This window comes from Pipistrellus kuhlii, unplaced genomic scaffold (assembly GCF_014108245.1).
Source record: "Pipistrellus kuhlii isolate mPipKuh1 unplaced genomic scaffold, mPipKuh1.p scaffold_m20_p_17, whole genome shotgun sequence".
NCBI lineage: Eukaryota > Metazoa > Chordata > Mammalia > Chiroptera > Vespertilionidae > Pipistrellus > Pipistrellus kuhlii.
This window is the reverse complement of record NW_023425482.1, coordinates 3,630,073-3,643,306: the sequence shown is the minus strand read 5'-3', so window position 1 is coordinate 3,643,306 and position 13,234 is coordinate 3,630,073. Positions and strand designations below refer to the sequence as shown.

General features: G+C 39.3%; 1 protein-coding gene across 3 annotated transcripts in view; it reads right to left on the bottom strand.

The window, feature by feature from the left end:
• Positions 1 to 13,234, bottom strand: part of CEP89 (centrosomal protein 89) — a 62,754-nt gene that overhangs the window by 30,826 nt on the left and 18,694 nt on the right. The window contains exons 5-9 of one of the 3 annotated variants that reach the window (XM_045582578.1): positions 11,664 to 11,760; positions 8,159 to 8,193; positions 6,957 to 6,999; positions 4,519 to 4,737; positions 2,585 to 2,730 (exon numbers count right to left, since the gene is read on the bottom strand). In XM_045582578.1, coding sequence (XP_045438534.1) covers positions 2,585 to 2,730; positions 4,519 to 4,737; positions 6,957 to 6,999; positions 8,159 to 8,193; positions 11,664 to 11,760 — 540 coding nt within the window. The remainder of the gene's footprint in view (positions 1 to 2,584; positions 2,731 to 4,518; positions 4,738 to 6,956; positions 7,000 to 8,158; positions 8,194 to 11,663; positions 11,761 to 13,234) is intronic. The other 2 variants (XM_045582579.1, XM_036440975.2) reach the window with 2 other exon arrangements.

Here is a 13,234-nt window from a genome sequence, read left to right as displayed (position 1 = left end):
TCTTTTACTGTTTTGATTTAAACTCTATTTTGTCTGATATAAGCATAGTTACCCCTTCTTTCTTTAGGCTTCCCTTTACGTTAAATGTATGTTTCTATCCCTTCACTTTCAGTCTAAGTCTGTCCTTACAGCTGAAGTGAGTCTATTGTAGGCAGCATATAGTTGGGTCTTTTTTCCGTTTATCTATTCTGCCACTCTATGTCTTTTGATTGTAGGATTTAGTTCTTTCATTTAAATTAATTGTTAAGTATGACCATTTTAGTTGCCATTTGTTCACTGTTTGCTAGCTGTTTTGTAATTCCTTTCTGCCTGTCTTGCTCTCTTCCTTTGGGATTTGATGCTTTTCTGTAGTGGGATGCTTTGATTCTTCCTTTCTCTTTCTCTTTTGTGTACATCTGTCCTAGACATTTGCTTTGTGATTACCATGAGGCTTCCATAAAACATTTTTAACCTTTTAAGCTAATAACAACTTAACTTTGAGCTTCTAATTCGCTGGCATCTACATGCTCACATGTCTCCTCACTGGGTCACATTAAACACAAAGCTCTGTATTTTTCCACCGCCCCACATTTTGTTTTTGATATAATTTATGCCTTTTTATATTGTTTATCCATTAACAAATTACTGTATAGTTATTTTGGATACCTTTGTCTTTAACCTTTATACTAAAGGTATGATTTCCCACCATCATTACAATATTAGAGTATATTGAATTTAACTATATATTTACCTTTACCAGTGAGTTTTATACTTTTGTGTGATTTTGTTACTAATTAGTACCTATTCTTTTCAGCTTGAACAACTCAATTTTTTAAAAAACATATTTTTTTGTTGATTTCAAAGAGGAAGAGAGGAAACATAGAAACATCAATAAGAGAGAATCATTGATTGGCTGCTCCTGCACACCCCCTATAGGGGATGGAGCCTGAAACCTGTGCATATGCCCTGTCAGAGAATCAAACTGTGACCTCCTGGTTCATAGGTCAACGCTCAAATATTAAGCAACAGTGGATAGGCATTGAAGAATTCCTTTTAATATTTCTTGTAAAGCTGGTCAGCTGGTGATGAACTCCTTTGAATTTTGTTTGTCTGAAAAACTATCTCAGTTCTGAAGGACAACTTTTCCAGGTAGACTAATATGAGTTGGCAGAATATTTTCTTTCAGCACTTTGAATAGATCATCCTACTCCACTGTGGCCTGCAGTTTCTGCTGAAAAATCCACTTATAGTCTTATGGAGATTCCCTTGTATGTGAAGAATGTCTTCTCTTGCTATTTTTAAGATTCTCTCTTGGAGACTCAGACTCCAAGTGGGAGACGGCCATTTTTGTGTGCTCCTTTTACCTTTTGACAATTTAAGATAAGTGTTGCTTAGTAGTTGAGCGTTGACCTATGAACCAGGAGGTCTCAGTTCGATTCCCTGTCAGGGCATATGCACAGGTTGCGGGCTCCATCCCCTGTAAGGGGTGTGCAGGAGCAGCCAATCAATGATTCTCTCTTATTGATGTTCCTATGTTCCCTCTCTCTTCCTCTTTGAAATCAATAAAATATATATATATGTTTTTTAAAAATGGAGTTCTTCAAGCTGAAAAGAATAGGTACTAATTAGTAACAAAATCATGCAAGTATAAAACTCACTGGTAAAGGTAAATATATAGTTAAATTCATAATACTCCAATATTGTAATGATAGTGGGTAAATCATACCTCTAGTATAAAGGTTCAAGATAATGTGTTTTGGTGTGGGTCTCTTTATTAATTTTTTGTTAATCCTCACCCTAGGATATTTTTTCATTGATTTTCAGGGAGAGTGGACCCACTGTGTCCCAACGAGGGGACTGCAGGCAGCACCTAGACGCAGGATGATTAGGAGTCAGACCCTCAGGCAGCAGTCAGGGAAGTATGCAGTTATACCTCTTTCAGGGAAAAAGTGGGAGATGGCCATATTTGCTTGTTCCCTTTGTGCTGAGCCGGAGTGTACAGCTTTGGAGTTTGGGGGTGTGCTCCTGAGCCCATTTAAAAACTTTCTTGTTTTCTATAAACCTGTGTTGGACTCATGAATGCAAGTCCCACTGACTAGAGTTAGGTGATTTGGGGTCTGTATAAACTAGTCTGTCTTCTTTTGAGAATTAGTGCACTGATAAATTATAGTTCTAACTTGAGGAACAAGACTTAGAATGGAGCCCTAGTTGGTCTGGCTCAGTGAATAGAGTGTTGGCCTGTAGAATGAAGGGCCCTAGGTTCGATTCTGGTCAAGGACTCATGCCCAGGTTGTGGGTTCGATCCCCAGTGGGGGCATACAGGATTCTCTCTCATCATTGATGTTTCTGTCTCTCTCTCCCTCTCACTTCCTCTCTGAAATCAATAAAGAAATATAAAAAAAAAAAAAAAAAAAAAGGGAAGAGGGAAGAGGTTGAGGGGAGAAGGAAATAGGAAGGTCCCTAGACATGCTGTGCTTTGTATATGTATTTTTATGCCAAATTGTAATAAATATGAATTCCTCAATTCAACTTGAAAGGCTAAAAAAAAATCTGCAATCTGGAAAGCCACATCCATTGGTTGATTTTTCTTAATTGGAAACATTACCTCTTCCTTCGATAAATGCCTGAATTTTGTTTGATATCTGCTTAGTTCTACATTCAAACGATGGACTGTCATTTTCAAACCATCATTTTCATCCACCAGTTCTTGAGCTTGTTTTCTTAGGTAAAGTAATTCAGGTTCATCAACTACTGGAAAAAATTAATATTATTCTCTAAAAATGTGTATCAAATAGATTAAGATTTTATATAAATTGCTAACCAACTGCCCCTTTTTCCCTTTTGGGCTCACAGAGGCAGTGAATTACAAATATATAGGTTCAAATGAATAAAAGTTTCTAAGATTTTTAACACTAAATAGTCAACATTTTGGAAGTTTATGGAAATTTCTACATGTACAACTAATGAAAGTAAAATAAAAACTTTAGATTGAAAAGAAAAAGTCATTGTTTCCAATGATATATAAATATTTGTCTTCAAATCATAGAGTATAAATGGAAAATTTATTAAAATAACTTTCTCAAATATTAGAAAACATAATAGAAAATAGATCTCAAAAAGAAATAACATAAATAATGTAAAGTATCTAGAAATAAGTGTGACTAAAATTAGAAATATACAAGGTCTATAGAAGAAAATGATATAATCTTTCTTCAGGCAATAATATTAGCCTTATATTAATAGATAGACGTATAGAGACAAGATCAGTGAATATATGTATAACCTGAGTGGTAAAAAGGATTTGACACCCAGGGCATAAGCCATAAAAGAAAAACATCATTTAGATTTAAATTATCAACAAACTGAGAAAATATTGCATACATGGCAAAGGCTAACATCCTTAATACTCAAAATAAAACAATGAGAAAAAGCCAGATACCTCAATGTAAAGTCGGAAAATTTAGCCCTGGCCATGGTGGCTCAGTTGCTTGGAGTACCATCCAATGTAACAAAAGGTTGCAATCAGGGCACATACCTAGGCTGTGAGTTTGATACCCAGTCAGGGTGTGTAAGAGAGACAACCAATTGATGTTTCTCTCTCTCTCTCAAATCAATAAAAACATATCCTCAGGCGAAAAAAAAAAAAAAAAAGTAACATACCAATGTTAATTTCTTAGCATAGACTATTGCTAAGAGGTTGACATTAGAAACCTGAATAAAGAATATAATGCAGCCCTGGCCAGGCTGGATTACCAGTAGGGGACGTGCATGAGGCAACCAATAGATGTTTATGTTTTTTATATTTTATTTATCTTTTTTTTGTTACTGCTAATCTTCATCTGAGGATATTTTTTCATTGATTTCTAGAGAGTGGAAGGGAGCGGGGAAAGCCACATTCATTGGTTGCCTATTGCACGTGTCCCGACCAGGACTGAGGACTGAACCTGCAACCCAAGTATGTGCCCTTGACCAGAATCAAACTGGGATCCTCAGACTGCAGGGCAACGCTCTATCAACTGAGCCAAACCGGCTAGGTCTCAATGTTTATGTTTTGATCTCTCCCTCTTCCCTCCTCTTTCTCTAAAATAAATAAAAACATGTTTGTTAAAGTGGAAAAATTTATAAAAGAAAAAGAAAATGATATGCAAAGATATGCAAAAAATATCCAAGCTCACTGATAATAAGACAAATACAATTTAAAACGGATTACTTTTTTTTTTTTGCCTATCAAATAAGCAAGAAAAATATAATCCTCATCATTAGTAAATATGTGGTGAAAATACACTTTTATATGCTGTTCAATGAGATAAAAACTGATATGAAATATATGTAAATAGAATTTCTTTAGCATAACAATAATAACGATATAGCAGATAAAGTCAAATTTCAACATATATACGATATTCACGAAAGAATATTATAACAAAATATCAACATTGAAATCAATAAATATTACAACTTAAAATATTAACTCTCAAAATAAGAAAATGAGTTAAGTCCTGTTTGTTTCTTTAATTAAAAAACTGTAGTTGTCCCCACCTTCCTTAGAGGATGCTTTCTCAGCCTCTTTCAGCTTTCCATTCTCCTTTACTATTCTCTTAAATTTTAATTGTAGTTCTTTCATTGCTTGTTTTACTATGTTAAGTTCAAGAGTAAGGGTTTGGTTTGTTGTGTTCAGAAGCAAATTTTCTTCTTTTAATTCCTCAAACATTTCTTTGGTTATTTTTATACATCGTTGAAGTGTTTTACTAGTTATATCTGAAAAGGTATAAGGAAAACATTTTAAAATAGTGACATTTACAATTTTACATCAAAATTACATGAGACTTCATTTGAAAAACCATGTTAGCAACTAGTACTTTGTGTCAGGCCTCACGTTATCCTCTTTGCTCCTGGGAAAGAGGATGGCAGCACAAGAAAGAATGAGTGGTCTGATGAGACTACAGTGGGTGATAGAAGAGAGGTGACAGAGGAGGAAGCAGGAATCAGGGGAGGTGCTTGCATATTATAATATGCAGAGTGGAGGCCACCAGGAACCAGGAAGGCTTTAGGCAGAGGTGTGAAAAGAGGTTTTACTCTCAGATGAATCCCTCAGGGCAGCGGTAAAGAAAGGGAAGGGATGAGGCCCAGCCAGAAAAGCTCTGAGGCAGCACTACAAAGGGAACAGAGAAGGGATCTATGAGAGAAAGACTCAGGGGCTGAAGCCCCACAGGACTCAATGGGGAGGGGCAAATCAAGATCTGCTGCTGGGAAGACACTTGGCCAGACAAGGAAACAAGTGGAGCAAGAGAAGCTAAGCTCAGTTTAGGACTCAGGCCCAAAGCTCGAAAGGCAGCCTCAGCTGACATAGGGGAGCCACCAGGATGTGGGCAATACCTGTTAGCACCATGGAGAGAAGAAAACCAGAGATCACAAAGAATTTTAAGAAAGATGGGAAAGCCCTAGCAGGTTTGGCTCAGTGGACAGAGCAATAGCCTGTGGAGTGAAGGGTCCCAAGTTCGATTTCAGTCAAGGGCACATGCCCAGGTTGTGGCTCAATCCCCAATAGGGGACATGCAGGAGGCAGCGATCAATGATTCTCTCTGAAATCACTAAAACTATATTAAAAAGAAAAAGGAAAGATGGGAAGAAAACAGAGATATGTTCCATGGAGAGAGATGCTCACAGAGCTCAAAAAAGGTGAAAACTACAATGGGCTCCCTGGCCAGGGCACACCTCCAAATGGAGGTGGAAAAGAAGCAGAGCTTCTGTGGATAGACAAGGGGGGAGGGGGCGGCTGGTAGCTCCAGACAGTAGATTCAGCACAAACCCCAGGGGACAGGCAAAAGCTAGGGAGGGAACTGGTGACTCTAGATAACACCTTTTGACCCTGAAACGCATATATCCTCCTTAAAACATGAAAGGAAAGGCTAAGAAATGAGCAACTCCACAGCTACACTGAGAACAAGAGGGGAACCATGAGGAATCCCAGGAAGAAAACAATTGAGAACAGGTTGAAGACAAGAGCTGCAGCCTAAAATATGTCAGGAGACGTCAGCTACAAAAGGTGGGGATGCCTCACCCTGGCAGATAATACAACCTAAATGGCCTAGAAAGATGTCCAGTTAGAGCACCAGATGCGGCTCAAATCTTTCGGGCAGGGCAGGCCCGAAGGGGTGTAGACTCCCATAAGGAAGAGGGACTCCTAAGACCCCTGACTGGCCCGTCAGTCGCTGGAGACAGGCTGTGTACAACTGGCAGCCTTGCTGGTTTCCCCATCTGAGCAGCCTGCAATAAGCAGATACAGCGTCTCTAGGCAAACCAACAGGGCCTCTCAAGGACCAAGGTGGGCACACCACCAAGAACCAGCAGTGTCAGAACCAAGAGACACACCCAAGTCAAATTATAGAGGAGAGAGTGGCTGGCACAAAAAAGATAAGATTTTGAAATAAGTATATTTAACACTTTCAAAGAGATGCTTGTTGATATTTCATATAAATCATATAAGCAAACATTTTGAGTAATATATAAATTCAAAGGATGGGCTAAGTGGCAGAATATATACAAAGACGAATGAGCCTGTGGGCTAGAAGTTCGAGCCCCAGCAAACTCCTACAGCAACACCAAAACCACCAACATAGAATGGGTGAAAGTCAAGTCAACACTAAGAAAGTATGGAGGATAGGCTGAAAAGTCTTGATAACCAATATAGTTTTTGGATAGTGATGTGAAGCATAACAGGCAAACTACAAAATTCACTTTGAAAGCTCCCGAAGCTCCACAAACATTATAGGAGAGAGTGCCCCAGAAAACATCTCTAGACCTCACACTGCCTCCAGCCCCAGAGCAGAACCCTTATTTGCATATGCCACCCTCCCAGCATCTAAGCACATCCCTCAAGTCCTTCCAGCCACCACCCCCTGGATCAGAGCACAGCTCCTGAGGACATACTTCCATTATAAGCTTTTCAATCATAATCAAATTCAAAAGGCAAATACCTGGGGAGGGTGGAGGTTTTCCACATATTGGTATTTTTTCATCCTAAGGAGGAAAAAGTCATGAGCCTAATAAATTGAGTGTTAGCATCTTCTGTTCAAACTTTCTGTCTTTTTGCCTGTAAGTTTAGTCAGTCACTATGTCTTTATATGTAGGTCCCATGAGTGATGGGCCATCAGTTCACATTCTTAAAGCATGTGACATGGCTGCAGGTGCTGAGCAGAGAGATGTACGAAGCAAACTCCAGCCAGCCCTTTCTCCTTGTGACATGCAAGAAGACCCCATAAACTGCAGAGAAGCATGTTTTTCAGAGTGCTGAGAAAAGAATATAAGATCTTGCTTTTCAACACAAAACTTCGAGGAAAGGGAAAGCTTTAACTTTTGTTAATTTTTCCATTACACATCAGTCTGATAATAAGCTTCTAATTTCTGCTGAAAAAGTAGATGAGGTTTATAAATTAGCTAGAGGCCCAGTGCACAAAATTTGTGCATGGGTAGGGTCCTTAGGCCTGGTTGGTGATCATGGCCGATTGAGGCCTTCCAGATGCTGGCTGGGCCTTCCTTCATTCTGTGCCGTCCTCTGGTGGCCAGCACATGTCATAGCAAGTGCTAGGTCTGGTCAAAGTCCATAGGGACAATTTGCATGTTAGGCTTTTTATATATAGAGATTCTATTGATAAATGTTTAATTTTTAAATCCCTATGACCTCACACAATTCAAAACTTAAGTTAGAACTATTTCCATATTTGCAAATTAGTTACTGTCTATTCATTGTACATATTATGTAAGTGATTTCAAACCTCTCAATACATTAGTTTCATTTTTAAACTATGTATGGAAAATATTAATTTCTTCAAGTTTTTTAAGTTTAAAAAAAAACATTCAGTCTGCCCAGGATGGCTCAGTTGGTTGAGCATCGTCCTGTGTTGGTTTGATTCCTAGTCAGGGCACACACCTGGGTTGCGAATTCAATCCCTGCTTAGGCCATGCATGGTAAGGCAACCGATCGATATTTCTCTCTCTCTCTAAGCATGTCCTTGAGTGAGAATTAAAAAAGAAAGAAAGAGTGAAAAAGAAGGAAAGAGAGAAAGATTCAATCAGAAAGAACTCTTAAGGTTTCCCCCCAAGAAATCAAAAGTTATTTAAACATTATGATAGAAATTCAATCTATTGAGAAAACCAGTTTTAAAAAAACTAATCTTACCTTTAAAGTCAGAACAGAATGTGCACCATATGATTCTAAAAAGAAAGAAAAAATTAAAAGCAGATAAAGATATTTGATATCCCAGAAAAGTACAATCACACATAGAAACTCACCTTCTACAGAGGAGCTAAACAAGACAGGGAGTGGCAGCAGGCTTGGCCAGGTCACATGGCAAGCTGGTCCCAGAGTGAGGCAGGGAGCCCAGCTCTGCACTGCTCATCGTTGACTATCCTCATTCCTGAGCGCCTTCAGTGGCTCATAGCATTGCAGAATCAAGACCGAATTCCTCAGTGTGACTCCGAGCCCTTTCCATGTAGGGCTCCTCCTCACCTTTCCAATACACCCCACCCCAGTGCTCCCTCCACAGGCTCCCCCTGCAGCTCCCCAAATGGGCTGGGCCTACCCTGACTGGAAGTAGCATCCAACTTGGTCAGAATAGTTGTTCCTTGAAGCAAACTGCCTCAATGACACAAATGAAAACAAATCTTGTCCAGTAACTAATTTTCAACTTATAAATAGATACTTGTGATTAATATCCTCCATGAAGAGGTTGACCTTATGATCCAGTTTGCCTGTACCCCTTGTTGTAGTGAAAAGTTGGGTTTTCAACTTTTTAGAAGTTCACTGCTTTTAACTTTCCACAATTTGCAGAGCAGAAATAACTGGCTGAAAAATAAACTAGAAGCAAATATGCAAAAAGAAAAAGTATAGAATTCAGAAAAAGACAAAAATGCTTAAAGATGCATACAACATTATAAATCTACTTATTGGTTCATAACAATTACCAACACTTGGGCAACTAAACAATAAAGAGCTTATTTTTTTACAAAAAAGTAATCTTAATTCACTATTTTTAACCATGCAGGAGGCAGCCGATCAATTATTTTCTCTCAACATTGATGTTTCTATCTCTCTCTCCCTCTTCCTTCTTCTCTGAAATATATATATGTATTTATATAATGGTTATAAGGATGCTCAAGGAACTTAGAAAAAGACAGATAAACTCAGTGAGATAACAAAAAGATTTTAAAAAAACACACACATAGAAATAGAAATAAAAAACATAAAAAAGGACAGAAATGAAGAGTGCAGTAACTGAAATGAAGAAACAGCAAAATGAATCAATAGTAGATTGATGAAGCGGAGGATCAAAACAGCAGTTTGGAAAATAAGGTAGCAGAAAACACCCAATCAGAACAACAAAAAGAAAAAAGAATCCAAAACAATGAAGACCATTTTAGGGGCTTCTGGAACAACATTAAAAGGACCAACAGACCTAGCCTGTTGTGGCTCAGTGGATAGAGCATCGGCCTGCAGACTGCAGGTTTGATTCCAGTCAAGGGCATATGCCCAGGTTGCAGGGCTCCCTAGTAGGGGGTCATCAGGAGGCAACTGATCAATGATTCTCTCTCATCATTGATGTTTCTGTCTCTCTATCCCTCTCTCTTCCTCTTTGAAATCAATAAAAGTATATTAAAAAAAAAAAAAAAGAATATCCACATTCATGGGGGTGCAAAAAAAAAAGAAGAGAAAGAGCAAGAAATTAAAAGCCTATTTGAAAAAATGTCAGAAACCTCCTAACTTGGTGAAGGAAATAGACACACAAGTCCAGGAAGCATAGAGAGTCCCAAATAAGATGAACCCAAAGAGGCCCACACCAAGATATATTATAATTAAAATGCCAAAGGTTAAAGACAAAGGGAGAATCTTAAAGGCAGTTATTATCTACAATGGAGTTCCTATAAGACTGTCAACTGCTGAAACCGGTTTGGCTCAGTAGATAGAGCATCAGCCTGTGGACTGAAAGGTTCCGGGTTCGTTCCGATCAAGAGCATGTACCTTGGTTGCGGGCACATCCCCAGTGGGGGTGTGCAAGAGGCAGCTGGTCAATGTTTCTCTCATCGACGTTTCTAACTCTCTATCCCTCTCAATTCCTCTCTGTGTAAAATCAATAAAATATATATTAAAAAAAAAAAAAAGACTGTCAACTGATTTTTCAACAGAAATTTTGAAGGTCAGAAGGGACTGGCACAAAATACGAAAGGCCACAGTCTGATTCCCAGTTAAGGCACATATCTAGGTTGTGGGTTCCATCCCGGGTCGGGATGTGTACAGGAGGCAACCAATCAATAGTTCTCTCTCACATTGATGTCTCTGTCCTCCTCCCTCCCTCTCTAAAGTCAAAGGAAAAAAGAAGTAGATGGGCATGTATGAACTTAGGGAGATATTCAGGATGTGTCATTAGATTTTAAAAAGGCCAGTAAGAAAATAATGTGTATTTTATATACATATCCAATTGTATGTTAAAAGTAATTATCTAGCCCAAGCTGGTTTGGCTCAGTGGATAGAGAGTATCTGGACTGAAGGGTTAGTGTCAGCCTGCACATTGAAAGGTTTTGTGGGTTTGATTCCCAGTCAAGGGCACATACCTGGGTTTCAGGTTCGATCTTTGGCCCCAGTTGGGGTGCTTGTGGGAGGCAACCAATCATTGTGTCTCTTTCACATCACATTGATGTTTCTCTCTTACTCTCTCCCTCTTTTTACCTCTCTCTTCCTCCTTTCCACTCTCTCTAAAAAGAAATCAATGGAAAAAATATCCTTGGGTAAAGATCAACAACAAAAAATAATAAAAATTATCTATGAAGTACAATTTTGTGTGTTTAACTTGATATATTTGTGCATTTCTGTTTTTTTACACTGCAAAAGTAGTACTTCTAATTAAAAAAGGAATACAGTTTTTACATGACTTTAATATTCACAGATTTTCCCATATGGATAAAAAATGCCACCTAACCAATTGGTGTTTCTGCCCAGGTATTGCAAGCTGGCATTGTTTTCCAATCACCTCTCCTTGAGCCCAAGCAACTCTCAGAGGGTCCTGAGAAAGCAGTTATTGGTGCCCACTGTATGCAGGCTCTCTTTCTCACTTCTCAAACATAAGCCATCTTTTAGGAAACTGAAGAGAGTTCCCTGCCTTTACTATAATATTTTGAATTCTCTCACAGTGCCAGACAAAATACAGACAACTGGTAACATACAGTTAGAGTTCTATCATAATCATGTCTGTGCACTCATTCATCCAACAAACCCTTAGAGACAGCCTCCTGTGGGCTGGGCCCAGCTCCAGGCACTGGAGATAGCATGGAGACCACTGGGCTCCAGCCCCTTGCAACGCCAGGCCTCGGTCGGGGTGCAGGAGGAGAGTGTGTAGAGCTTCAGGGCCTGAGCCGTGGGCCTTTCCCCGTGTGTCCTCTCAGGGCTGACTGACAGAACTTACGAAATGGACTCCAAATGAATACAACCTGATATCCAGGCAACTGACTCTGAAATAACAGTTCCAGTGAAAATAAAATTCAGAAATATTCCTACTTGTAATAACAGAAATCACAGTATGGAGGTGCAAATGGCTATATGTTCCCCCAAGTTAACCAACATTTATTGTCACAAAATGTTTTTACTATTTGAAAAGTTGTGGCTGTCTGCTTTTGTTTATTTTGTTTTTTACCTTTTTCTTGTGTAGGCTGTGGTATAGGAGGTGAATCTTGCTCAGAAATATTTTCCTCATCTTCACTGTCCACCCCATGTGACAAGGGAACCTTCTGCTACAAGAGACAAAGGAGCAAACATGTGATCAAATTTCCTCCCAGTAAACTCACATGGCTTATTCCATATTTCTTCAGTGCTACCTCCCTCTCTGAGACGCAAAAGGACTATACTTGAAAGGGTGGGACGAAACTTCGGACTCCTTAGGAAAAGCCCTGTGGTAAAAGCAATGACATTGGAACTACACTTAGGCCATCCAGAACTTCAAATCCCACACAGGCTGCCTGGGCAGCCTCTCTTCCTCCTTCCTTCCAGAGACCAACCCAGAAAAAGGGGCTGCATCTGGCCTGCTGTGCGTAGCACCTTATACCAGCCTACCCTGGCAATGTTACCACGTGATCATCTCCACGTGAGACTAGTGCTGTCAACTTGCCCTGTGAGAACCCTCAGTCCGGCAACCCTCAGTTATGTTCTCGGGCTTTGTGAGTCCACTGTAAATGTTGTTTCCTCATGACATGGCACCTTCTCCTCCACTGCCTGTGAGCATCTCCTATGCAGAATGTTCACAGCAGCACTATTCCTAGAAGTACCAAACTGGAAACAACCAAATATCCATTATCAATAAAATGAGTAAGTAATTGGATGGCATAGTTGCATAATGCAATATTTTTAAAAATAAATCTTTATTGTTCAGATTATTACAAATGTTCCTCTTTCTCCCCACCCTCAGTTGCTCCCCTCCAACAGGTTCCCACCCCACCCTCCGCCCTTTCCTAACCCCCCATTGTCCTCATCCATAGGTGCACAGTTTTTGTTCAGTCTCTTCCCGCACCCCCCACTCCTCTTTTCCCTGAGAATCGTCAGTCCTCTCCCCTTCCATACCTCTGATTCTATTATATTTACCAGTTAATATTGTTCATCAGATTTTTAAATTCCCTTGGCTTTTAGTTTCACTTGTTGATAGTTACGTATTTGTTGTTCATAATTTTTATCTTTATTTTCTTCTTCTTCCTAAAGAACCCCCTTCAGCAATTCATATAATTCTGGTTTGGCGGTGATGAACTCTTTTTTTTTATTCGTGAAGCTCTTTATCTGGCCTTCAATTCTGAGTGATAGCTTTGCTGGGTAGAGTATTTTTGGCTGTAGGTTCTTGCTATTCATCACCTTGAATATTTCTTGCCATTCCCGTCTGGCCTGCATGGTTTCTGTTGAGAAATCAGCTGACAATCGTATGGGTGCTCCTTTATAGGTAAATTACCTGCTTTTTTCTTGCTGCTTTTAATATTCTCTTTGTCTTTTGCTCTTGGGATTTTAATTATGATGTGTCTTGGTGTGGTCCTCTTTGGGTTCCTTTTGTTTGGGGTTTTGTGCGCTTCCTGGACTTGTAAGTCTATTTCTTCCCCCAGGTGGGGGAAGTTTTCTTTCACTATTTCTTCCAATATTCTTTCGGTATCTTGATCTCTCTCTTCTTCTGGGACCCCCATAATTCTGATGTTGGTTCGCTTGAAATTGTCCCAGAGGTTTCTTACATTA